The 27909-nt window shown below is 41.9% G+C and overlaps 1 protein-coding gene across 1 annotated transcript; it reads right to left on the bottom strand.

Annotated features, from left to right (window-relative positions):
- Positions 1 to 394: 394 nt before the first annotated feature.
- NRDC (nardilysin convertase) lies at positions 395 to 27868 on the bottom strand. Its single transcript, XM_035537742.2, has 31 exons — positions 27565 to 27868; positions 23183 to 23504; positions 22916 to 22997; positions 21899 to 22052; positions 20141 to 20214; positions 18630 to 18725; positions 17625 to 17747; positions 16542 to 16599; positions 15491 to 15564; positions 15227 to 15296; positions 14758 to 14835; positions 14193 to 14313; positions 14053 to 14111; positions 13367 to 13421; positions 10833 to 10937; positions 10443 to 10566; positions 9835 to 9921; positions 9051 to 9170; positions 8241 to 8292; positions 6950 to 7100; positions 5737 to 5864; positions 5251 to 5413; positions 4540 to 4571; positions 4104 to 4242; positions 3572 to 3619; positions 3159 to 3211; positions 2447 to 2530; positions 1654 to 1744; positions 1216 to 1332; positions 893 to 982; positions 395 to 612 (listed from the first exon to the last, which is right to left on the bottom strand). Exons 1-31 carry the CDS (start codon positions 27741 to 27743, stop codon positions 415 to 417), a joined length of 3327 nt encoding a protein of 1108 aa, XP_035393635.1. The 5' UTR covers positions 27744 to 27868; the 3' UTR covers positions 395 to 414.
- Between the last annotated feature and the right edge of the window lie 41 nt (positions 27869 to 27909).

Raw genomic sequence — 27909 nt, forward strand, 5'->3', positions numbered from 1 at the left:
CCTTGGGGTGTCATTCCCCCCCCCCCCCCCCCCGTAATTCCTGCAGGAGAACTACAGCATACTCTGTGAGAAGATGCACTTACTGCTCTTAAACAACTGCTACAGCACTGGAGGAACGATTCCCAGGACAGCGTGAACACAAAGGCAGCGCCCACCTTCAGCCAACTGGAGAGGAGAACGCAGCATCTGTCTGGGGGCAGGGGGCGCTCGCCCTTCTCTCCAGCCGGAATTCAGGGCGCTGCCTATTCGGAGTGACCGTGGGGGATTAATGGAAGGTTGGCTGAGAACTGCTTGAGGGATGCTGCTTTGTCCCAGCTAACACTACAGCCCTGATTTAATAGAAATAAATAGGTTTGTACTGGTTGTTGCAGAAAGCACCTGTATTACACATTACTGCAGGGCAAGATGTCATTTTTATTTTAAGATTTTATGGTAAGGGAGAACGTTGAGAGTTGATGTGTAAGCTTTGATGTCCTTGATGGATGTAACGTTAGTCATCAGGGAGGATGGGGGCAGGAAAGTAAGATGAGGTATTTCACCAGACGAAGAATTCTGTACTTCTGAGACAGCTGTAACCTCTGCATCCCCTTCGTGCTTTCCAAATCCAACCACCTGGAAAAAAAGGTTACCATAAAACAATTTGGCTCTAAGAGTCTGTAATAGGGGTATCGCTCAGTGTTCATCTGCCCTGAAAATTAAATGCAGATACTTCAATGCAATCTAAATGACAGTATTAGGTAGGAAATAGAAAGCCACTAGTGTGGCTGACCACCAGAGGAGAAGTTAGACAATGTGACTTTTCCTACCGTACACCCTTACTAGGATCTCTCTGAGGTTATCAAAGCCTGGCATGTCATAAGTTGGCGTCATAGAGCTAATGAGAAATACTCACATGTACGCTGAGCACTTTCTTCTTGTTGCTTCTGTGAGCTTGAAACCAAGTGACCAGGTCTGATTTTGTAACAGACTTCAGAGCTTCAATCTGAAACCCAGAGGTTTTAAATAGCACCGTGACGATTCAAGTCATTTTAAACATAAAAATGGTTTCCTACAACAGCTATTCCATTAGACCTTTTAAAAATAGCGTGTTTCTACTTCAGTATGTTTCTAATAGCATAAAACCAGCTATTTGTGCTTTGTATTTAACACTGCTGCAAAAAGCTACATGCAAGCGTTCAGTTTGGCAGTACTTGACAACAATGAGCATCTCCCCACCTCACGGGCGAGCCTGTCAAAGAGATACTGCTGGGTCACAACTTCATTCCAGTTCCTGTCGACTTCTTCTCCAAGGTGGGAATCTTCACATTCTTTAAGCTTTATCAAAGCTGTAACCTATGTTTGGGGGGGGGAAGGGGAAGAAGGTTTGAAGGGTTTCAACAACCTGAATTTACTATCTATCTATCAGCCACCTTTCACTGAAGTTAAAGGAAAATCCAAATGACATTCACAAGACAGTTCATTGCTCTTAAGCTTCTCTGGAAATTTCCAGGGACAACTATTCAGAGAATGAGCACCACGTGGAGTGAGAGCCAGGACTTAAAGGTCAGTCCTTTGTTTGGGACCTCAGAAATATATTGGCTCGGTGTAACCAAAGCCTTCAGTTTAGGTGTCAGTTAGCAGTTAAAGGAAGAACGTTTCACGATCAACTTTTACCTGGGTGCTAAAAGCTTCTTCAGTTAAATGCTTAATTTTCTCCTCGAAGCAAGAAAGGAACTCCTCTATCTTCTTGTCAACCAATTCAGAACTAAATGAGAGTTAAAAAATTAAATCAGCTCAGGCAGAGAAAAAACACAACAAAAATACTGAGGGATAAGCTAACAGAAGAAAGGGAATGTTTGCATGAGCAGGGCAAACAAAGCTCACACATCTATAAACACCACTGTTTCTGTTTTCCCCCATACTGAGGAATAAAAATAGTGCTCTGATTTTTATCTATACTAAGTCCTGTTCAAACCCAGGGACTTGATATAACCAAGCCACAAGAGGAAGAGCTGCATGGTGCAGGGACTGCGGTATGCCCAGCAGCAGCACACGCTGCAGTGTGCTGTCAGGCCCCCAGTTGCAGCCCTCAGCCTTGCACATGAATAGAGCAGAAGTTGGTGGCCTGAAGCAGCTGAACGTTAATGCAACAAACTCTGAATGACAGTGGGTGCACTCAAAAGTTCAAGCAAAAGCCAACTGAAGTCAGCTGTCATTGGCTCCAGTAGAACAAATAGACGGTTAAATGAAATCTCTCAGCTGGCTGCTGTATACACCATAAAATAGGTGTAGACATGGTTGCACTTAGTTTGATACCTCACGAGACCAAACGAGGCCCAGATACTCAGCTCCTGAATTCACACAAGGGCTGCTGACCTCCTTCAGCACCACCTCCTAAAGCCACTTGCCGTACATGTCCTGCAGTGAAGCCTTTCTCACTCAGTCTACAGCAAACACCGTTACTTACTTGTATTTAGTTGCCTGGGTTGCTACTGTGACTGAGAAACCAAGGATCCCAGAAGTATTCCTGCAGGTGGGGTACACGTGATAGCTTTAAAAAAAAAAGAAACAATACAGTAATTCCACAAAAACAATTAAATTTTCATTTACAGGACATGCTACAAGTTTAAACAGTGTTGGTGCTTTACCAAAAAAGATCTCGTACAAATTCTCAAGTCTTATTCCCATTATTTCCTGCGTCAATACATTTCTCTGTTTTCTCATTTTTGGGAAACCCTTTCAAGCTTGGCAGAGTAACTGTTTTTGAACTCATTTGCAGGAATTACCAAACAAAATGACAAACCTGTAGCCATGAAAGACCTGTTCCCCTGTTCCAGTTTCATGGGGTGGACGGGTGCCTCTGAGGGAGTACTGCCACTGCAGAGCTGCTATGGCAGCAGCCCTGGGGAACAGCGAGCTGGTTTAGGAAGGGAAGGAACAACTTTGTGCTGAGTAATGCCAGGTTAACAGGTAAAAACCAGGTTAACATACTAGTGGCAGACGCCAATTCTTAAGGGATTCCAGAACAACTCAGCTGCAGTTTGTGTCAGTGGGTGCCTGTGGTTCTAGTGGGTTACATTTCTGCTCCCATTGCAACAAGCCAGGAATTAACCACTGCAAGGAAGGGGCTTCCAGAGTAAGAACACTGGGGAACATCAAAAGCATAGAGCTGAACTTACCCAAGGGTCTGCTTGGTTCTCAGGAAGTCGAAGCAGGGCTCCTCCATGTGCATCTGAAACAAAGCACAGATGTGTCACAGCAGTGATGATGGTCCTCTGCTGCTACCCCTCAGGCTCAACCCAGAAACACAAATCACAACACAGGAAAAAACCACACTGCTGCCTTTCCAGCTACACCCACTGAATAAAGAAGGGTCTCAGTCTTCTGGGTCAGTAAAGAAAACTGCTCCATGCTGCCCTCCCCAGCAGCCGTTTGGGTATCCCCTCCCAAACGCTCAGAAGTTTTATGAGAATGAGCAGTGAGTACACACTGAACCCTTCGTACCATTTAGCCCCAAGGCCTTATCTTAGCTCTAAGCACTGTTTGCAGGTAAGGAAATGTCACGGGTTATGAGCCATGATGGCTAACTTACCACGAGCAGCTCCATAAGGGTGTATTCCCTAAGGCTCCTGGCACCTGACTACAAAGAAAAGGAAGAATTTAGGATGATTTCACGGAGTTAAAAGCTACAGTCCAGCTCAAGGTGACAAGTGTGACGTACATCAGCTGCACTACAGCGTTAAACACAATTCACAGCAGGGACAGCCGAAAAATGCTTGGTCTCTGAGGGGGCCCAGTGTTGCCTGCAGGACCGAGGGGAGGGGTTTCACCCGAGGGCCATGAGCTCAGTGTAAGGACACCAGGACGTAACTGCAGCACAACGCCCGGCTACAAGCACAAGGCCAGGAGCAGAAGGTGCTGCCTTCAGGAAGTGCCACGTGCGGTGAGAGCACACCTGGGTTTAGCCAGGAGGGCGAAGGGTTGTGTGTTAGGTGTTCATACGGGGTTTTGGTGCACTCTGTAACATCCTTGTCCAGAAACTGCTCTTGGCTGAGACCTACGTAACACTACAGCACCAGCAGCTACCAGAGGGACAGGTGAGTACACACAGAGCTGACGCGTACCTGGTAATACACTGTCACTTCAGAGTTGGCATCCCCTTTGTTGAGAGTTTTCACCTTGCAGAGCAGGTGTGTATTTGGCAGATCCACCACCCGGAACTGCACAGGGCAGGGGTGGGCCAGGGGAGCGAACTGGAGCTTTCTGAAGGGAGCACAAAGAGCAAAGTGTCAAACACCTGCTCACGTCTTAGCCAAAACCAGCCCAACACCCGGACATTTACACACTCAGACTGACATTGCTTTCCCCTTCCCCAAACCAGAACAACGTCCTGCTTAAAATGCTGTGAGCAACGGTCACCTCGTGAACTGCCAGCAGCGCTGTACCCTGAGAGGGAGAAGGGAACGTCTGCACCGCTCCCACCCCGACCCCGTTCTCCAGAAAAGAATCCTGACTTCAGTTATAGTTACCACATGCACGGTGCAGGAGTCAGATACTCACTGAACAACGTAATTCAGAAAATCCTTTGCTTCCTAGGAGAGAAAATATAATTTTTACTCAGAAGAGAATTATTAGCCCCAATTCACAGCCACAAAGAAAGTAGAAAAGAGTCTTTAGTCAGTCTAGTTTTTTTCCTAACTTCTCTGCAAGGAGAATGCAGAAGCCAGAGGAACAGCAACAGCCAATGCAACAGCAAAGGGCACACAAAGGAGGGCCCCTCTCTGGGACCAGAGCTGGAGATCCGGGAAGGATCAAAGAGGAGAAACAGTAAAACTGACCAGGAATATCACACCATAATGTGAAAGGAACTTAGCTCACACATGGAAATTAGCTCCACCATGGACATTTCTCAGTATCAAATAAATCAATAACAATATCTATCAATATCAATACTACATCAAACTATAAAGAATGGTGGCAATGGGGGAAAAGGCTACAGGGCATATTTCTATCACATTTTCCCCTTCAATCAAATTCCTGAAAAAAAATAAAATAAATAAATGGGCATCTATGAAGACCCCTCAGTGGGTCATCTGCATGAGCATTCCTGAGTTTCTGAAGATGAAGCTGCCCTGCACCAGCAAGCCTCTGGGTTGTCAGTACAGAAGAGGCATTCAGCTTGCTGGTGAGCATTAGGAGCTGTTGCAGCTGTGTTTAAGCCCATTTTCAGAACAAGTTCCAGTGTGGATCAGCTGCTGAAGCTGTACTTACTCTGCTCGTGAAGTTTCCTTGTACGAGACCCTCTACAAAGAGCTGTGATTTGAAAGCCTTGACGAAGGAGGAGAGGGACTCAATGGAAAGGCCGTTCATCAGCGTTTGGTACTTGTCTATCATGGACCACCTGCTGTGTTCTAGGATCAGCAGACGCACATCCCTGCAATGCGAGAAAAGAAAACAAAACCACAAGCTATCAACAGCTGCTTAATGCAAGAGATCCCCTTTCTGACCCAGGAACTTACTGAAGACAGGGAGATGGCACCCACGTGCACTGCCCACACACCCTGCCCTGCCTCAACACCTGCTGTTGGCTGCAGGTGGCACCAGAACGGCAGCCACCTGGGTGTCCAGACTGAGAGCTAACCCTGGAACAAGCCTCCAGGAGCTCAGAGCAGTGATTTCTGAGCTCTTCCACTCAAGCCCCACACTTACTGTGAACAGTTACTGTGCAGCCACCTCTTGCCCTCCCCCAGAACTCACTTGGCTAGAGTCTCGGGTTTGATGAGGATGTTGAAGTATGTTTTCTTCAACTGCTCCGTTATCATTTCAAAAACTGCTGGAGTAAAGCTGAAGTCGGACAAGTAATCAATGATGAGCTGAAACAGAAGCTGTAAAGAAAACAGTTTAAAGTCATTATTTCTTAAAAATAAGACCAATTTAAACTTATTTCTGTATAGTTACAAAAAAAAAAAACATTGATCAACACGAAAGACACTGTTACTAAAACACATTCCTCAGTTCTGCTAGATGCTTTTCACTAAATAATTGTATACCAAATTACAGTCAGTTTCCAAAGGATGGCATTTCTAGTCAGTGAATGAAGTAAGCTCAGTATTCCAAACCAAGAGGAGCTTCCACATTCTACTGAAACAAACCTAGCCTTTGACTCCAGCACTACTGATTTGATGTTCCAGTTTTTCTTTCCACCGCTGGCTAGCACAATGAAATCAGAACAGAGCGACATTTGTGATTAAAAAGGATATTTGGAGCACACTATTTACATCTCTGTGTTTTTCTTTTATATCTCACATTAACAGGTCTGAGAGATGATGGACAGTTTTGTTAAAGCTCCACTCAAGCCCTTGCAATGGAAGCCTAAGGAAGCTTGGTGGTTCTCTCTGCTCTTTGAACTGTACGTCCTCTCCATTTGTGCTTATCAGGTGTTACATGGCCAGCGTTCAGAGAATGGGATCAGGGATCCCCCAATCCTTGTAAAATCCTAGCAACCCAACGAAGAAAAACAGCATCCCAAATGAGCTCAGAAGCTGTATCTCCAAAATTAAGTTGTAAACAAAGCTATTTTCAGACACATTTCTCCAGATAGCATGCAAATAGCCTTAGTTTGTTGACAGAGAGGCTCTAACTCTAAAAGAACATGGGAAACTCACATCTCTTTTTAACAGAAAAGCTATTATAGTCTAAATGGAGATATAGATATTACTTAAAGGAAGATTTCTCTTAAGCCAGGCAAAAGTCAGTAATTTGAGCTTCTGTAAGTGAATAAAATATATGCAAGCCATGAAAAAGCATTTGCTGCCATTTCCTGTATTTGAACAGGGAAACAAATTTCCCATTCGAGATGGCCCATCTAAACGTTCTAAGGTCCAGCCAGCCCAGCTCCAGCTGCTAGGAGTGAAAGTACACACACTGAACAGAAGCATGCCTAAGTGTTTAGAAGATCATCGGCACTTACAGGTAGTTTATGATTGAATCCTTTCACTCGAATGACTAAGCCATGCTCTCCGGCTACCAGCTTGTATTCCAACTGGGCGACGTCTGCTTCATAAGCTGGTTCACCAAGATTGTGGGAAAGGATGTTTACAAACGTATCAAACAATACTATGCTGTGGGGAGAAAAGAGTAGAGGGTTAAAAAAAAAAGAAAAAAGGAAATAAAAAAAGGAGGTAAAAAAAACAAGGCCAACAAGTTTGGTTGTACACACAAGACATTCTCTAACAGAAATGAATACCTAAGTAAAAGGAGATTCAAAACCAATTTTCAACAAATTTGGAAATACAAAATGCAAATTTCCCTTCATCCAGAATGCACAACACTACTTAAAATTATTCTGACATTCAACTATTCTTTGCAATGAATAAAATTACAGCTTCACACGATTTTAGATTTCTTCAAGGTAGGAACACACATTGTAACGTGCCAGTGCTTGAAACATTGAATAATCACAGAAAAAAAAATAGATTTTTACACTTTGTGTAAAGGAATGGAGGATAGCCAGTCTCTGTTTTTTTCTGAAAAAGCTTCTGCTATGCTAAGGACTTGAGTAATGAGATCACTGTCTATCAAGATATAAATAAATAAATTAGCTACAGTGAATTGGACTGCAATGTGGAAATTGCTGTCCTGTCCTCTGCTTCCAGGTTTTTGTTATTGCCTGGATTCCAATTCAAAGTTCAAACTAATAAAGCCCCGACGAAAACAGATTTATAAAGACATTCCTGAAACATTCCTCCTGCAGGTCTCAACAGCCTTAGGATAAAACAGCCATGAAATGTGTTACAAATAGCAACGCTAGCCTAAGATCAGCAAAAGTGTAGCATGTGCAGAGCTATAACCTTGAGGTCTGTGGAACAAAGGGTTCTAAATGCTGCCATGGGTCCCTTCACCTGCTCCTACACGCTCCCAGTCACTGGTTTAGGCGTGATTGTGCAGTTTTCAGGACCAATTCCTTTTCTAAGCACTTCCTTCTGGCATGCACCCTGCTGCTGTTACATTAATTTTTCCAGTTGCACTGGGGAATAACACACCATGAACTCACACACACCTGTCTGCTACAGTAACCAACGGCCTGCTGCAAAACCACTCTTGCCAAACTTCAGAAAAAAACTACAAGGAAAATGCAAGAATGTGAGAAAAGGAACTGGAATTTTCTATTCCAGCTTAAAATTAGTCTCTCTTCGTGCTTTTTCACTAGGTATGGGCCTATAGTTATACTGCAAGCTATGCACAAATAACGTAACCCTTACTTCTCTGCAGACTGCTGTATCAACGGCGAGATCAGATGGAAACGAACATAACCTGGTGGGGGAAAAAGAGACTTACATGAGTAATTGTGTAACAAGGGACAGCTTTCCAAAGTCAAATATATTTCCATCAGGTTATTCTTTGGTCACAATTCAAGTCTAATGAAAACGGTCATTGAGCTGTAAGAACATATTTTTCTTTTATTAAGTCATCATCAAATGCCTTCTCTTTTCCACTCCAAAAGCTTTCCTTAAAAATACCAAATATTAGCAAACACAAAGCTGCACTTAGTGGAATACTACCTCACATGGTGTGATCAATAAAAATCAAAACAACTCTAAGAAAATTCCACAAAATGTATGTTTAACAGACTCTAAAAATAATGACATTCCGCTTGAAAATACCAAAATACTTTCCACATTTGTCTCAAAGGCAGGCTGTAGCTTTCTCTTTCTGTAGAAGAGACTACAGCTTTTTTCTACGATGTTCAAGTTCCTCACAAGCCCCAGTCTCAGTAACATATTCTGTATGCTAAATTCTGTCCATAGTCAGACAGTAGAAGAAACCAGTATTTTTCAGTGATTCCACCTTTTAACCTGAGTAATCAGCAGGGTTTCTTTATTGCAAGGTAGTTTACCTGCTTCTCTTTTATTGTAGCTAATTAATATATCAAAAGGACCATGGAAGAGCCGGCAGTAAACACTTCAGTATAAATGGCGAAGACTCTTGTGAGTTATTTTCCTTTAAATAAATTCCAGCTGGTAAAAACAGGGACTTCCTATTCTTAGGGAAGCCATAAGGCTTTTATTTACCTTTAGGGATTTTGAATTTATCATCTTTCCTGTACCAGAGACAGCCTTGTTGTGTGCTTAGTGTTTTGACTGGATATTCTGTCTCAGGGCAGTCAGCAACTTTCAAAGCAAAGTCAGTGGCTAACAAAAAGAAAAAACAAACCAAAACCAGAAGTTAGAGGGCTTCACAGACACAGCCAGGCTACATGAATAAAAGCCTGCAAAATTATCAGCAGAATACATTTTTCCCCTCCCAGTTTGTTACATTATACATGACGGCATATGTTTCCCTGGGCCCAAAGAACATTTAGAGTTTCACAGCACTGAAAATGAATGACCAAATAAACACCAAATGAAAAACATTTTTCAGTTTCACACCAGAATACTGGCTCAGAAGCTAGGCAGAAATGGTAATGTTCTATATAGGCTGTAAATTACGGGTTTGTATTTTATTTGTTTTTGGCAACAAAGCCAGATGCTATTTAAATACTTTCAAAACCAGCAGGATTAAGCAAATAAAATTCCTCTACTTATGCGTCCACAGTACTGTGTTAACTCTCACAGTCCATAGATTGTGTGAGATCTGTTAGAGCTGTATGGTCTGCAACTTTACATATTAGAAAAAGTCAGTTCCCAAATTTATAAATAAGAGAGCATTAAATGAAATTCAAGCGAACAGAGCTCCCATATATTTTAATTTTCAAAATCAGGTTGATGTTCAGATGGAAATAAAGATTGTTTCTAAACCACATTAAACTCACACAAATTACTAGGGGAAGATTTCATTCATGCTCAGGTGCCTTACCTATGTATTTGTTTTCTTCTGGAAGGTGTAAATCCTGATTTAATTCAAAGTCACTGGCCCATAGATCACTCCAGTACTTGTCAATATCTGTTAAAAAATATGAAATGCATTTAGTTCAGCAGGAAGGCTAATGCTTTCCTATTTCCTAGACAAATCCATGAACATTTGCAGTATGATAAGAGTTTCTTCACGTCACCTTGTTCATCATGACTTTTTCTAAATCTGTTCCTAACAGCTCCTTTGGAGCAGGACTGAAGCAGTCCTATTCAAAATTAAATCAGGCCTGCCTGCATTAGTAACCCAGCTGCCAAGCCACCCTGTCCTTCATTGTTTGTGTTCATTTCCCTGTTCAGGACTTGAATTGCAGCCAAGTAAAGGGTTCACTGGGATCCCTGCCTCCTAAAACAACTGTAAACCAGGGAGCAGGAATCAACTGACACTAAACAAAGAACAATTACAGGAGGACAGAGTACTTGACTAATGATGAAGTCAGTTTAGCACTGAGGATTCATTTCCCTGCTTCCATGTGGTTGTATTTTGTGTTGTCACCCTTTTAATAGCTCTAACACATACATCAGACATTCTTTATGTTTCTGTCGCTGTTTTACCTTCCATGCTGTACTGTGTTCCAAACCACTTCTCCTTTAGATGACACCGGCCCTCATTGGCAGCAGACAGCAAAACAAGGTTGGCTCTCTGAGGACTGAGCTGGTTAAGGGCATCAGCAATGACCTGCAAGTGCAAGACAACACTTTAGTTCAAATGCAACTGTGGCTCTGCCTGACCCAGCTGAGACTTCTTAATCTGAACATATGAAGAACAAGACATCATAAGCTTACAAAAAAATATGTGCTTTCTGAATATAAAAAGTGATTCAATCGGTACAAAACCTGTGCCTCTAATATGCCTAATTGCATGCTTATATGTGCCTATATTACACAGTATGCCTGTATTTTCCCTACATCAAAACATGTAATCAGAGTTCAAAGAACATTTACCTCAGGCTTGTATTCAAACAGAAGCTGGTCTCCTGTCAGAAAATCCTCCTTCTGAAACAACTGCATGTTCTCACAAAGGCTTTCCACATAGTCAACTGGATCTGTCTAAAAACAAACAAACAAAGCTATTTTTCACATGATCAGAAAACAAAAATACCAAATTTCTGTTTTAAGCAGAGCTTGAGCAGTCAGGCACATTGAGCAGGAGTTACAAGCTGAGTTTGGTATGGCATTTAGTTTTGATTATTAAACTAAATACATTTCATAACCATAACTAAGGCTCAGGACTGCTCTGAGAATCTTGAAGTATCAGAGACAGCTTTATGGAAGAAACAGCCTTGAGCATCTGTTTACAGTCATTAAACCTACTAGGTAAAGTCCCAGTAGAATGTGCTCCTTGCCTCTGCGGAACACAAGCAGAGTTCCACAATTCAAGGTTTAAAGTGATCTGGAACCTGGAAAGAGCAAGCTGAGGACCTGCTGCTGTATGGGTACATCTGATTCTGCTCCTTCCCTAAGTTGTCTGGCATGACATGCAGTATGAGAAGGAAGAGGTATCTGATTTGGACATGAAGTACTGTGTAACTGTGTAAGACTGCCTAGTGGAGACTTCTTACTGCGTGCATTTTCTTTTTGAACCAGCCAGCATCGCGCCATAAAGATTCTGGGTCCAGACACAGACCCCAGCTCCCCCTGAAGAGGCAAGCTTGACACATCTGTGTCTTATAAATGTACAGAAAAACAGGACCATGAATTTCTTAAGACACCGATATCTCAGAAAACATTAAGTCTGCCTTGGGGGCACATAACTGCTTCCCCCAAAGACATGCCTCTGTAACCATCACGCTGTAGGATGGCCAAGTACCAGCGTTTCCCATCACCCAGAAGAGCAGGGTGCCATGTCTAAGTCATTCATCTGTCCCAGGGAAGAACCCTGAACAACACTGTCACTAAATCACATACATACCTCTGTCCCTCGCTTTCTGAGTTAAGTTCCTGAGCGGCCAGTAACCACTTAATGATCAATTAAAAAACACCACCATCAACTGGCCAGAAAGGCAGGACTCTACACAGTGGGTATTTCCCCCATGTGAACATGGGGTATTTTCTGCCCCTACCTGGCCTAATACTGGGAAGTATAAATCCTATTAAAGCAGCAACAGTTTTGAGGAACATAAAATTCTAGCTTGGTCTATAAAAAAGAACACTAGTATGAACCTTTCAGAATTAAATAGCTTCATTTTGATGAAAAAAGTCAAACTTCAGATTGGACAACACCTGTTTGCAGTGATTAAAGACTGAATTATAAAACTGTACACAGGGCAACAGATATACCTACTATGTCCATTATACTAAACGGCCATCCTTTAGAGATTTTTAGTTCTTCTCTACTTTGCTGGGGAAACTTTTTGCTAGGAGAAGACAGTCAGTTCTAATTTTTTAATAGTTGCACTTTGTTAACAAATTCATAAAAGCTGCATTCCAATGAAAAACAAAACACCACATTTAAAAAATGCACTTGGCAATCGGTGGAAACTTGTTCCTAGCAAAAAAAATCCACTGCTCTGTTATGTATTACTTAGGGTTGCTGGCAGAGGTCCCTGCTGTCTGTATCACTTGCAAATACCACTTTCCTCTGTTACTCAAAGGCCACTCAAGACACTCAATATCCTCCATATGCTATTTTGAAGGCAGAGCTACAGATGGAAGGATTTGCTAAAAATGACGTTTCTAACATCCTGGTGCTCAGTGCAGACTGGCGGATCTTAAAAGTGTCTGAAAGGACTTGAAGTATCTAGGAAGAAAAAAACTCTTCCGATATTTCCTTCCAATATTTCCTATTCTTTTTTTTTTGTCCTTCCTGCATCTGTGTACTTTAAAGAAACCAAGAAAACTCAGTGATGTTTTCAAGCCATATATAGAATATATGGATTTGTCTTCCCAAAAGTTTTAGCGCCATGGAAAAAAATGAAGTTACCTTGGTAGAACTTGTATCCCCTTCTTTTTCTTTTTGTATCTTTAATAAAAATGCCTAAGATTTTTGCTAACTACTATTTTAATAGGCCAAGTAAGACTTGTCACAAAACCAAATTTATCTGTGTAATGTTGTAAGAGCAGACAAGGGGGTCATTAGCATCCTAGCCCTTGTGAGGCCAGGTCACCAGCCACACCTTTCACACAACACTGCTTTTCTGTTCCTAGAAATCAGCAGTGCAAAAACAGCCTAATAGCCACTGAAATTATAGAAAAAATACTGAAAAGCACCAGACAGTTTGCAGAGAACTATTAATGGGCACAGAACCTCACACGCAAGGGTCTAATGACTGAAAACTGAAGAGAGCCTACATAGATGACCATAAAAACCAAAACCAAATTTGTTGAGGACAATTCTTTCAGAAAAACAACCTCATTATTTTAAGTGCATAATCTGTTTCTAGTCATACAGAAGTTTGAAAACATAGTTCAAAATTTTAATAAAAAAATATCCTGTTTATGCTTTACCTATATGCCAACAGAAAACAGTGGATGAATACCTGTTCCTGATAGTGAAATTCATTAGCTTCAATCTTCTGGATTTCTTCCCATATTCTGTAAATGAGGGAGGAGAGAATAAGTGGATTTCTTCCACTACTCCACAAGATTTATTGAGAAACTGAAAAAAGCAGTCTAGGAAAGGAATCAAGGGTGAGTTTCTCTACAGTGATTCATTCTGGCACTAGACTTCGAAGCAATCTTACACATACTTCCTTTACCTCCAAAAGGACATTTCACAACTAGCAATAAGTTCTGCTATCTTCCAAACAGGGAGAGACTTAACTACAAGGAGTCAAATACTGATACCAAATTAATATAAAGGCTATTTATTACCAGAGCACCACGGACTTCCACAGATTTACAACAAAATTTATTTAAACCAATGCAAAACCACACCCTACAACTACAACTAGTTCAGCTTATTAAAATTAGGAATCGATCACAATAAATCAAACTAAAAACACAAAGAAAAAAACATGAACATTTAATAAATTCATTTTTAAACTTAAATACTGGTAACGCTTCCCACACAGCTTTTCTACTGACTAACTTTTGTACTGACAAGCTTTACTACTGACCAACCAGTTATACTCTAGTAACCTACCAAAACATGTAAGCGCTACAAATAAATTGCTAATGGAGAGGAATGGTCTTGCCAATAGCTGATGTAGTGGCAAACACTTGCCTTTTATCTGGCCCTCTTTGCTGCAGCATCTTCACATACTGAAACACAACATGAGCCACCTGCAGACAGAAAGGAACAGATTATTCTTTCCAGACATTAGGAAAACAGCATCAAATCAAGTTACAGTTACAAAAACATACCTCATAGAAGTGCTTGTAACCTTCATCAGTCAAAGTTACGGAAATGCTGAAGATGGAGTAGGTAGAGTTCTGTTCAAATCCTGTCTCACCATTTCCTCCATATAATGCAAGAGCCCAAAATCTGTGGAAGAATTAAAGACACTTATTAATTACTCATTTCAGCTTTATCTAAGCTTAGTTACGATTAGCATATCACAGCTTTACTTCAGTGGCTTTCAATCTGTTACCAGGTCACACAAAGTTTTTCAGCATAAAGATGTGAACCTCAGGATACAGAATTTAAGAAAAAACATTTTTAAAATTTAATTTAATTTAATTTAAGAAAAAGCTAAGTTACCTTTGGGACATCTCTTAAAAATCAGTCACAGATGCTACTGATCCACAGACCACAAACCACTTATTTCTCACTTGGGACTATCATCAGTTTAAAGACTATCGCTACAAAATGCTCATATAAAAAGGCAGACTTGACCTGCCTTTATATATTTAAAAAAAGTGTGAGAAATAGTTTGTCTTTATTTTAATCATTCCAAAGCATTTAACTACTATGCTTAAAAATACATACTTTTTCCTGAGAAAGGAGAGAACACTTCCTTTGCCTTCATGTCCCACCAACCAGGAAATATAATGAAGTGGCTTCACTCTAAAAGAAAATTTAAAAATTAAATGCCAAGAGGTAATACTTTTTAAAGGAAGAATTCAAATCACTGTACAAACAACTATAATACAGTTTCTTTACGACAATTATTACATTTTCAGGTAGCATTACGATAACAAGCTATGGACGTGGGAGTTCAGAACATGATGACTGATATGAGTCAGAGAGGAATGACGTTAAATCAGTTGTGCACCAATTCCACACAATTTATAAAAAGAACTGCATTTGCATCAGTTTAGTTCATTTTAAAAATGTTCTCCTAGCCGAACCAAAGTAATCTGTAACACAAATAAATGCGATTCTTTGGTTTCTTGTGAAATCCAATAAAATTATTCACAAGATAACATGGTAGAAGGAAAATACAACATCACGTTACCTGTAATACTGTTCTTGTGGTGGAAGTGCCCAGGTGATACTCAATGAATGAACTTTCCTGATTGGAACAACTAAACAGAAATAAATTTACTGAATATAAATACATGATTAGAAATAGGAAAGAAATTTTAAATAAGGCAGAAAGAATGGTTAAAAGTTATTCAGAACCACACAATTATTCTATGAAACACACAGATCCTTTCAGAACACAGAGGAAATATGAACGTATGTATTCAAAATATTTAAACAGATCTATTTTACTTACCTCTGTAAAGCTTGTGAAACTCTGGTGTGTCAAAAGGCTGAGTCAGATGGCCAAAGCTGGGTTTGGGCAAACCACTTGAAAGCAAAATTAAAGTGTGGTGTTAATGGCAAAGACTCAAGGCTACATGAGATAATCACCAGATGTCAGCACAGAGGCGGTAGAGCAGACAAGCAGAAAGTGGCCCTTAACGAAGGGTGCAATGCAGGATCCACCCAAGCCAAACTGGAAGGAACCCTGTCATTCACTTGCACTCTGCCCACACAACAGAGCAATTACCCAAGATTTAGACACCCTGTCAACTCCTCCCTCTCCTTCCCTCCAAGGCAGTAACAAGAAAAAGCTTGCTTTCCCAACAGGGAAAGGGAAAGCCAAGCACAGTAAGAAACTCGAGATGGATTGTCTTGTGCCAAAGAAGGAACAAGAGAAGGACAGGGGTGAGAAAGACAAATGTGTCTCCGTATAGCATTAGACTTTTACAGGAGCATTTTCTATGCACCACAGAAATAAACATCAAACAACAAGGGAAAATGAAAGGGAGAATAAAGTTATTTCCGAGTTAAGCTTCTGCAGAAACCTCTTTTTATATAGCACATGGTGGTGAAATATTAAAAAAAAAAAAAAAAAAAAATCAAGTCCTGATCAGTTGTCACCTTAATGATGACATTTAAATTCAAGATACCATCCTAATTTATTTTGTTTCTAATTATTTTTGACACAAAGGAAAGATAAGAAATATGAAATGATAATCTACTTTTAAATGATTTATCATAAAATCAAGGTATCACCACAAATTAAACAAACACTGCTGCAAGTTAGCACCACACAGCTTGCAGGTTAAATGATTGCTATGCATAAACAAAATCTTCCTGAAACAATTAAACAGCAGTCATTAAGTTTCAAAATTAGCAATTATTTTTTATGGATAAGGATAAACAAATGTTAATTTCTTTAACATATCCAGTAAGAGATTTAAAAAAATAAAAAGCCCTGCCATTTTAAGCACAGATAATTTTATAATTTTTAATACTTTTATGCATCAAAAAAATCTTACTTATTTGGGATCTCAGAGAAGATTTCTGTCACCCACTTTTCCAATGTATCCAGTGTTTCTATTGAGAAAAAAAATAAATAATAATTTCCTGAAATTTCCTGAAGACAAATTCTCTTATCTCACCAGTTATTTCAAAGAGACTGCAAGTCAGTACATGTTAAAATTGCAAAGTTGTAAATTATAAGCTTTAAACTGGTTTGAGTCATTTCTTAATATTCACTAACTGTGTCTGGTTTTGTATACCATTCCAAAAAGTGAGGCCGATACTACTAGGATTTAAATTCTGGTAGTACCTGGTATGACTGTGAACAAGAATTACTGACTTAGGGATCTGAAAAATCACCAGTACTTGCTAGACTCATCCAATCATTCTATGTCCAGTACATATAAAGCAGTTTTCACTGATGGGAACTGCAGTAAGTTTTAGGCTCTCAACAAAACCCCTAAGCACAAACCTAACTTGAATGTACACAACTTTATTTTCAACACAACTCTATACTACCCACTTAACTTGTAAGCAATTTCTTTCCTTTTGTCTCAGCAGAAACGACCCATAGGTCTGAAGTTCTCTGCTGAAATGAAACAACTCCATTTGCACATAATTTTTCAGTCTATGAGGAAAAAACTTCCTAGAGTTTCTTCCCAGTCTGTTATTTCAAAACCTCTCTTGAATGAGCCCCGTTCAGAACAAGACAACTGGGACACTCAGTCTCCCCATCGTATTCTGTGGAGGTTCACTGTTGACAGCAAGGAAAGCAGCAGCATTAAGTCATTTAAGTGGTTTGACTTTACAATCCTACAAGTTTCTCTTTTAAATATAACTGAGGTTTTACCTTCTGAGTTAATATGGAACCTATTCATCAGTTTTAGTTAAAAATTTCTCGAGAAGTGGCGGGATGATAATAACAGAGCACAATTGCTTGAGTCTCGTTTCATTTGGAAACCTGGCTAAAATCCACATCTAAATACGTCCTGCAGGACAGGATAATTCACTAGCATGGCTTGGGCTAAAGCTGAACTAGTTCCAAAAGCACTATGCCAAGAGCAGCAATGAGCCTGTTTATAAGGAACATCAGACATTACCTTTAGATTGGACAACTAAAGTCATATAGTGAGCAGAGTAATGGCGCTGCCAGAAGTCCCTCAGCCTGGTGTAGGTATCAATATTATTCATTTTAGGCTCGTGTTTGAGCGTATCTGCATTACCTGTAAAAGTTAAAAAGTGGTTAGTCAAGACCAGACATACCAAGAATTTCTTCTCTCCTGGTCACTGAGTCTAGTCATGGCAAGCATGTTAAAAGTACTTAGAAATCTGGAGTTAAAGGAATGTTAACCAAAATTTATTTTTTTCCAGTTTCTAGGACAGTTAGTATTTCTAGGACAAGAGAGGACAAAGTCCTCCTGTACTATCAGATCACACATACTGTGTACTATATAGCTTGTTGTCTGCTACCAGCTTGCCAAAGGAACTTGCAGATCAGGGGTGGGGAAAAAGAAGAGAAAATATGACTTTTAGGACACGTCACTATACAACTTTATAAAAATGATCTACATTTCAAAGCTGGCCATCTTTATTACCCATCACACTATAATTTATATGCCCACCAGCATCATGAAAGTGAGGGAGTTCTCAGAGGGATGCTATTGTCCTATGTAGGAAGGACAAACTTCCCTTCACTCACATAACCGAAGGTCTACTCCTGCAACCTTGACAGTGAATTATTTACTTTGAAAAGCCTCATTAGAATAAAATCCAGGAATATGTTATTTATCCATGGATTTTTAATAGCAAAAACAAGTTTAAACAAGACAGAGATGACTCAGAGAACACTGCCTTTACATTAGCAGAAAGTTACATGACTCTATGCCTAGAGCAACCCAGCTCCAACATCAGCAAAAAGTACCAGAATGAAAAGTATCTTAAGAAGCAGGCAGCTGCTTTTATTCCCAACGGCTTTGCTGTGAAATGAGTAATTGCTCTCATACTTCTGAGACGGGTAATGCTCGCTGTGATAAGATAGCTCGTGTTAGTGCATCTTTTAAGTGGTTAAAAGTTTGAATACTTTATAACTTTAATTCAGAACTTACCCCAAAAAAATTTCTTCATAGGATGTCCAGGCCTGGCAAGACTCCCAAACAGCATCTCCTTTCTGTTTGCGTCGGAGGGTCTTGCTAACTGATACTCTGTTAAAGATTTTGCAGTGGCATGAATCAAAATTTGAGGTCATGTTCCCATGGGGAAAACAAACAAAATAAAAAACAAAAAACACAGATGCAGCCTGGAATATTTTTTGTTTTAATGGATGATGAAATAGTGAAATAGGGTAAGAAACAAGACTTGCTAGCAGTAATGAAAATAAGCCAAGAAAAGAGAAGAGAAAAAAATGTAGTTCATTGCTGAGAAGTAAAGAAAGGGATAAACAGGAAAAGCATACAAAGCCCCAGCCTGTCCTGTCTGAATGTTCTCAATCTGTTAAATTTAATGGGAACACAAGGCCATCAATATTCTACAGTCAGGCCCTGCACAAAAAGCCAGAGATCAATTACAGATCTGTTCCTCCTGTATAACACAAGGAATAACTTCTAGCATAATAATGAAATGAGAAATTGAAAACTGAGCAAGATAGTTTCCAGAAATGAAGTTTTGCAGTTTAAACTAATCCAAATAAGGGATTTTCTGTTGAAAATTAAAAATTTGCCCTCTCCAACTGCACTTTCTTCTGGTAGAAGCTGTAAACTCTCTTGGTCGGGTTGTTCTGCAGCCAGTTCACCAAGATGACACAGTTACCCGACAGCTCACTGCTACAGTGTCAGTACAAGCCAAGGAGTAAAACTGCAGGATGAAGGTAGTGCAAGTGAAGGCATAAATTACCTTAGGCTGCTGAAGAAACTACACCTTAAATCACAAGACAGGTCCTTGTGTTTATACTGACACTTAGTTAAATTCAAAGATCGAGTTGCCCAGTTTTTCTTATCAGAGAAAAAAAAGACCTCAAAACCATATTTGAACCAGCCAGTGTATCTGCCAGGAACAGGTTTTTATTCTAAAGCAGTGAGCTTTTATAGGCAGTCTGGAAGTATTCATTATGTATTAAAAAAAACAAGTGAGCACTCCACTCGCTTTTGTGCCAATTTCCTTCTGTGAAGCAAATTTGTATTTATTACAGGCATTAGGATAATGAGACAAGTACAATCACACAGACTTATTGTATTAACAATAACACACACACAGGATCGGAGGGAGCACTGGGGCTGTGCTGGAGCTACAGGCATGTTGTTCATTAAAGACTACACACATGCTTATGCAATTGTCCTACCAGTTACTGCCAAATGACCTAAAATTATTAATTTTCAGTACAAGAAATAAGATAGTAAGCTCTATCAGTAATGGCACCATGCTCAGTCTTTCTCCTCTAACAGCCACTGATACCCATGAAAGTTAAGAAGAAATCTAAGAGTTTAATTTCTCTGTTGAGTTAGATGAACTTGACTGGAGTGTTCAGAAAGGTAATCCCAAGTAGGAAGCAATAAGCAATGCTACTAAATAGGTCTTATTTTTTATTAAGATGTACTAAGCACACAGAAAAAGAAACTCTTACCACTGTCTACAGCCTCAACTTCTCGGTCTATTGCATCCCTGATCATTAGCGGGTGAATAAAGAATTGTGCCCACCTATGAAAGAGAAAAATATGTGCTTTTCCTCAGTGTCTCTTAAGATAAAGCAAAATAAAAAAACAAACAAACAAAAAAACAACACAACAACTAAACTCAACATCTACTATTTTTAGTTTATAAAGTTGCTTGTCTTACTACAAATGATGTAATTCTGGAGTGTATTGTCCTAAGGAGAGATAAAAGCCAGTTTAGTGATAGCATCAAAAAGCAAATGGCAAGGCTGCCGTGCAGGAAGAGGGCATTTAGATCCCAAGAACAATCACACCAGATCAGACAAGTGATCCATCTAGTCTGGTTGTGGCTCTAACAGTGGCCAGTATCAGATGCTTCAGAGGAAAAATGCGGAAAAATCCTCAGTTGTTCGTTACAAACAACATAACCACAAGGAAGTTCTTCCTAACTCCAGGCAAAAAGGAATGTTGATTTATGACCAGAAACATACGTTTTTATATCCATTACAATTTCATTTACTATAAATGTCCAGACACCACCAGACACGTCTGCTCCTTTACCCATAGAGAGCAGATCAATGGCAAGGGACAGGTCTGCAGTGAATGGAGTCAGCAGAAGGCTGCTAGACAATCTATTATTTCTATTTTATTTGTATTGTTTCCACGCTTCACGGAACTTGTTGAAGCAAAACGTTAACAGGAATACATTACTGACAGAGTTCTACGACTACAGAACCCATTAAACTAAAGTCCATTGAAATGTAATGTCTTTCTTTAATTCCAAAGTTGACCAAATGAGCAGAAATCACCAGCAACAACCATTTATTTTCTTCGTATGTTATCCCACAGCCTACAGAACTCCTAATTTCTGTTTCCCCTCCACTAAGTGAGCTGTTGTGACCACTTGTAATTATATTTTTTGATTCTTTCTCACTTTCAAACATCTAAAACCTGGACTAACCTGCAAATGAAAACTGAATTTAGCCTAACAAACTAAAATTAAGGCAATACTTAGTAAAATGTGCAAATACTAGATCTTGTCTTCATCATTACCTTCCTCCTGAGATATATCACAGCATCAGGACTACTCAGCTGACATGCCCTCATGAATGAGTAATTTCTTCTCATGGAAGGAAACCACTCAGACAGGTGGAGCAGCGTTGTCCTAACATACCTCACAGCACAAAAGAGCAAGGTAAGTACTGCACCCCAAAAGATACGCATTTCGCTGAATAACCAGGACTGGGTTAAATGTACCTTTTTGAGGCACACACTGTACCACAATGCTCAACACTACCCTCCTACCCATCTTGATAGATTAGACTTGGAAACAAAATAATCAAAAGCCAAAATAATCAAAAGCCAACCCCTAACTCTATCAGGACAGATACTCAAAGGATGAATCACCAGGATTCTGGAGGCACCTCCCCTCCGAACAGTTGTCGCACTGCATAACGTTTCTCACTTCATCAAAGCCACCAGTTTAAGAGTGGCAAGACAAAGAGCTCGCAGTAAGACTTGCACACAGATCCTAAGTAACCACACAGCAGCTACACAGGCACTACAACATCAGTCACCTAGCCACGGGGAAATCTTATTTCCCCACGTTTGATACCCTCTTTTTGTAGTACAAGTCCCTGTGGAAGTGCAGCAGCAGCCAGCCCCAAAATGAAGAACTGACCACCAGGGACACGCACACACCTCCACCACCACCACCGGCGGGCAGTTACCTATCCAGCGCTTCCTTGAAGTACTTCCTCTGCACGTCGAACTGGAAGACCGTCCGCTCACAGTCAGTCGAGGCATTGTCACTGCCCCCGTGCTTCTTCAGGAACGCATCAAACCCGTTCTCATCCGGGTACTTCAAACTGCCCATAAATACCACTGAAACGAAAATCAGCCAAATTACCACACGACATGAACTTGTTACTCCTCATTGCAGCAGGGAGCCCCCCACCCAGCTGACACAGCAGCTCCGAGCAGGCGTTAACACGTCGTCCCGTCCGGGACTGACCTTGACAGGGCCCAAATCCAAGGTTAAACTGAATTCTAACTTCTCACATCATTTTTGAACGTGAGGCAAAACACCACAGCAGATGCCAGGTTCAGGTTTGGAACCAGCGATGCCAACAAACAGCCTGAGGGCATGATTAGACAAACTATCCCCCCAGCAAGAAACACAAGTGACATCCTCTGTACTTCAGTGCCATTTCTACTGCTCATCTGCAACGACCCAGGTTAAAACATACTGTCTTTTTTTTTGAACACAATGCATTTCAGAATCACATCAAAATTAGATAAAGCATGCAAGAACTGAAGGTGCACTCCTCTAGCAATCGACAGTGTAATTTGACCAATAATTAGAGTAACCTGCCTTTGGCAGAAGGCCCAAATAGACTGAGAATAACAGCACCTTTCTAGGTATGACTGGCCTCAATAGGTCACGAGTAGCATTTATGGATATGTCTGGTCAGAAACTTCACAACATTTGTCCCCACATTTAGTGGTTAACAGAAAAGCGTACACTAATGCACAGCCTGCCAAAGGGAATGAGACTCCTTCTCCCACATTAAGAGTTCCTTACTAGATCAGTATTTTTATAAAAACACAGATTTATTTAACTAATAAAAATAAATTCTAGGTAGCTGAAATATGAATTAGCACTAAAAATGCCACAGAAATCCAGAGCTAGATATCCCTAATTTTGCACTGCAGCTGGAGAAGATGAAACAGAGGCAGATACGTACTATGTTCCAGGAAGTGTGCTAATCCAGGCAGATCTTCGGGATCAGAGAAGCTGCCAACAGCGACGCAAAGGGCTGCTGCAGACTGAGAAAATACAACAGTCTCAGTAAAAGCTGCTTCAAGAAATACTTTAGGAAAATGACAGACATGTAAATCAATCAGGACAGGCATAACACAAAGAACGACTCTGAATGTCTAATCACAAGGTTTCAGAGCACAAGAAAGCTCTGTATATAATACTTTTTCACTCTATAGTTTTAAATACATACCTGCTTTTCTGTACAGCCTCTCTTTCTTGTCTCTTCCTTTTCAGCTAGCTCTTCTAATTCACTGTCATCGGGATCATTGAAATCCTCGTTATCTCCATCATTGTCCTCACCCTCATCCCCCTCATCACAGTCCTCATCATCAAACCCTTCTCTACCATCTTCGATCTCGGCTCCAGAGTCGTCATCATCTTCATCGCTTTCCTCTTCAGATTCATCACCATCCTCTTCTTCCTCTTCCGAAGACAATGCGGATGGGGCACCCTCCAAGTAATTCAAATCCGAAATCAAAAGTGCACATAGGCCATTCTGCAGTTTGATATACCTGAAAGAATTGTTTGCAATGAATACAATCACTTCCCAAATCCAAATTCTCAGAAGCACAGAAATTTCCGCATTTCCCATCTTCAGCTGAGACTTCCCAATGAAATAAGGGCAGCTGAGAAGGTGAGCAGATTCAGAGTGGAAAAGTAAAAATACTCTTCTGATATTTAGCAGCTGAAAGAAGCAAGCAATTCAAGACAGCAGCAGAAGCCCTTCTGCCCATAAGGATAAGGACATTGATTTGGGCTTTTATTTCTCTCTGTGAGATATCTGAGCTAATAGCACCTGGTTAGAGAAAACTTAATGTACTCAGAAAAGGCAAACCCAAACTTCAGCATCCTATTATGCTTGGCAGGCTCTTGTGAACATATATCATGTGACAGAATTAAGATCTTTGGTTTTCCCTCTAAGCAGGCCCCAGAGACTCAATTTTATTTGATTTTATGAATGCTTTCCATCAAATGGGACCTGCAGGTTTGGCAGACACATGTTAGAAAGGACAAGTCTCCTCCCCAGCCTTAGTAAGTCACAGTGGCTTGGGTGTGTTGCCATCAAGAGTGACCTTACACAGGTCTGTGTGTTTACATCCACATGTGGACGTCCCTACATAGGCTACGTATGTACGTGTGTATAAATCCCTATCTACACCATTCTACAGCTTCTCAGGCTGAGGACAGTGCTGATGCTTTGCCTGACCAGAGCTCTCAGCAGTGAAAGTTCATGCCAGATCAGGAACAGACACAGTCACACTTTGTCACATGAGGCGGTGCACCACCTTTGAGAGCTGCTGCGCTGCAGAAACAAAGGAATTCTGGATCAAGAAAATACCTGATCCAACCTAACACTGGTTGTATCTGATCCATTACAAACCCTGGTGGTGTAAAACTACCCCCCGGGCTCATCCCACCTTCCCAGAGAAATCTGAACAGCAGAGTAAGTTTATGCCAGATGAGACCGTTGCAACATGGCCACTGTTTTTTATCTCAGCAGCAGAAATTTCAAACCAGATTTGCGGATCAAGCTACAGGGTAAATACCCAAATGAAAAATGAAATGTGTGCTGTTTGATTTCCAAATGCACTGTTCCCAAAAGCTCTCCAGTACCGTTTCATGCATGGCTATCATTATGTAATTTCTAAGTTTGTACCAGTAAGAGCATGTGCTATTATCAATATTTCAATTCAAAACCTGAGGTCAGTGTAAGCTTCATCCTTTATAAGAGCTGCAAGACACTTGCTACAGTTCTGCAACCCACACACCTGCCTGAAAACACATTGCACAGAGCACTTCTCCTCCAGCTGAATTTAACGAGGAAGTATATGGATGAAAGCAATAAAGAGGGCATCGTGATTACACATCACACTTCTTAGACTATCAAGTCTATGAAAAAAGCTGAAGACCAAACATTTAATAGTTGGGTTAAGTTCAGGAATTATGACTGCTCCTCAACTGTGGAAGTGACAGCACCTGCTCTGGCCCAGGGTTTCAAAATCATTAACATGCCTGTCCTGCATAGTGCAGGACCCTGAACAGGATGAATTTGATCTGAACAGGTGAAAGCACAGTTGCATTCTTGTTGCTTTAACCCACAGCAGCGTTAACGTGCAGAGATGCTGTGACTAACTTCAGGAGGCACAGATAGCACGAGATCCCTGCTAAAACGTCTGGGTACAAAGTCAATCATCCACACATTTGGAATGTCTGAATAGCGATGTGCGTTTGTACCCCACATCACGTTATGCAGCTGCAGCGCTCCTGAGCACGCGGCAGTGGTCCTACAAACCAGATGCACTGCGTGCTCGGGTGCTTCAGGCTCTGGAGAACTCCCAGCAAGAGCCCCAGACGGTGCAAGTCAGCGCTGCTACAGCACGTCCTCCAGCAGGCCCAGCACCTTCCGCACCTCCACGCGCAGCTGTCTTCAGCTTCCACGTCCCACAAAGAGCACTCACTTCCCTGGGGTCGGTACAGTCACGGAAGGCAGAGAACAAGCAGTACGGCGCTATTCCTCCAGCAGAGTTGCCATAAAGCTGCGCAGCCAGGTGTACCAGTAGCTCTCATTTCTCCTTTCCCCATGCAGCCATTACACTAAGGCAGCAGGTGATACTAATTTGACATTACTCATCTCCAGGCTTGTCAGCGTTACATGCTAGCACCGAAAGCACAGTAACTCTTTAACCACACTGCTGTCGAAGGCTCTCTGATTTCACTTAAGGAGTACCTGGAACAGCTGAGGCTGTACTGAGCAGAGGCACCAACTGACATCGGTGTTCTTTTCTTTTTCCGTGTTTCAGTCCAATGGAAAAGAACAAGTGTAATCAATACAGAAGTATCAATTAGTATGCAAAATACAGTAAGAAAAATGCAATCATGTAGTAAGAGAAGCAAGCGTAGTCCCATTGCTTTTTAGAAGGACTGTACAGACACTGATACAAATAATCCATGAAACATAAAAGTCAAGTTCTTAAAGATACATCCTGGGTAAGCTGGAACAGCTTGGTGTTCTCACACTAAGGTATTTTCCTTACATCAGTGGTAATTGTTCAGCAGTTACGCAAATATGGAAATATGTAATAATGCATAGCAAACACTTAGAGAAATGTCTTAATTCTTCAAATTACAGAAAACAAGCAATACAAACTCATGAAATCCCATATAGGGATGAACTTAAATACAACAAATTTTGGGAAAAAAAATCCAGTTAAGATAACTACCCACTCTTAGCTCTGAGAGACTATGTTCCATGAACAGATGCAACTTCGGTTATGATCATTTCTGTCCCAGCAAACTCACTTTTGAGAATACATTTTGCAGGCTGACGGAACTCCTCTGCTTTTATGACTGGTGTGTTTGAGATGATAATTCGGTGAGAAGTTGTTTTAAGATCCACGAGAAAGAAATTAAATCACCTGTGAACTGCCTGCAGTATACGTCAACACCAATGCAAGAACAGAGAAGAAAAACTGTATATGCATCACTAAATCTCGTCTTTAAATTTGCTTAAAGGGTTTGGAACATAGCTAACAAAGGCATACTTTACTTTTAGCAATGCTGTCTTCCTAAGGGATACATTTGTGTCTGTTCCATGCAAGGCTCACTCCCCATACACAGAAATCAATCTGAAAAGACGTGACTCCTAGCTTCCAGCTGGAAAAACGTCTGTTAAGTACAGAGAGCAGGATTTCTGAGAGATGTCGGCATTTGTCTACTCTATGCTGCATGCAAATGCGCTCTGCAATTCCCTGCGTGTGGAGGAGGTTCCTGAGCCTCAGAGCAGATTACCAGTTTCCAGTGGACTTCCCAAGCTTTATCACACTGTCATTCCAGGTAGCAAAGGCACAGGTTTCCTAAGCTGATGGTCCCTGTAGCTACAAAGTGCAGGAAGACACCTCCTGCAAAGCGGTGTGAGCGAGAACGCCAGCAGGGGAGGCAGACAGAAATGGGGAGGAAGAAGCAGGGAAGTAGGACAACAAGGGAGGGAGGAAGTTTGTTCCCCGAGCCAACGGGCACAGCCCCCGTGCAGCCAGCAGCGAACTTCAACCCATGTCACTGCGAGTCCACAATTCCGCTCCAGGCTGGGGTTTAGGCAGTCTGATCTGTGCAGCCAGCGGAGGCGTTATGAAGGGTAGAGCTAAAAGAGCTCATCTCACAGGGGCTTGGTAACCTGCCTACAGCATCCCTCGGAGAAGGGCTGCCTTACCCCGCCTGCGGTGCTCAGCAGCCTCTCACCCAGGCCCAGCTGCCTGGGGACAGGACATTCCTCGTGCTCCTGGGGGGTTTGTTGGGAGCACCAAGCGAAAACACCACCAAAATGGCAGCGTAAGGTCTCTGCTCACAGCCGTATTTAAGCCTGGAACCCCTCTATACGGGAAGAGTGCTGCTGCTGCCGGTTTTAGCCTGGTTTCAGCTCGGCGCTGCCCCGGGACACCCCCGACAACAGCCTCCCGCTGGGGATCGGCGCTCCCAGGGCCGAGCAGCCCGGAGGGGGGGCACGGGAACCGCACCGGGCCCCCACCCGCGGCGGGGCCGGCCTCCAGCCCCCCCCAGCCCCGTCCCGGCGCTCACCGGTACTGCTTGGGGTCGCTGGGCGACTTGACGATGTCGGGGTCGCCGAGGTTGGCGCCCCGCTCCTCCTCCTCGTGAGGCGAGCGGCCTACGGCGTCGCGGCCCGCCTCGGCGGCCTGCTGCCCCCCCAGCACCTCGGGGCAACCGCCGCCGCCCGCCGCCTTGTTCCTCCCGGGCATAGCCGCCCACAGCGGCCGGGCCCTGACGAGAACCGGCGGCAGCCACCGCCCCCGCTCCGCCCCCGGCCCGGCCCCGGCCCCGGCCTCGGTCCCGCTCCCGGCCGCCGCCGCCCGGCCCCTCCTCACGAAGGCTGCCGCGAATCTGCGCATGCGCGGCCGGCCGCCG

Source organism: Cygnus atratus, chromosome 8, assembly GCF_013377495.2.
Source record: "Cygnus atratus isolate AKBS03 ecotype Queensland, Australia chromosome 8, CAtr_DNAZoo_HiC_assembly, whole genome shotgun sequence".
Lineage (NCBI taxonomy): Eukaryota > Metazoa > Chordata > Aves > Anseriformes > Anatidae > Cygnus > Cygnus atratus.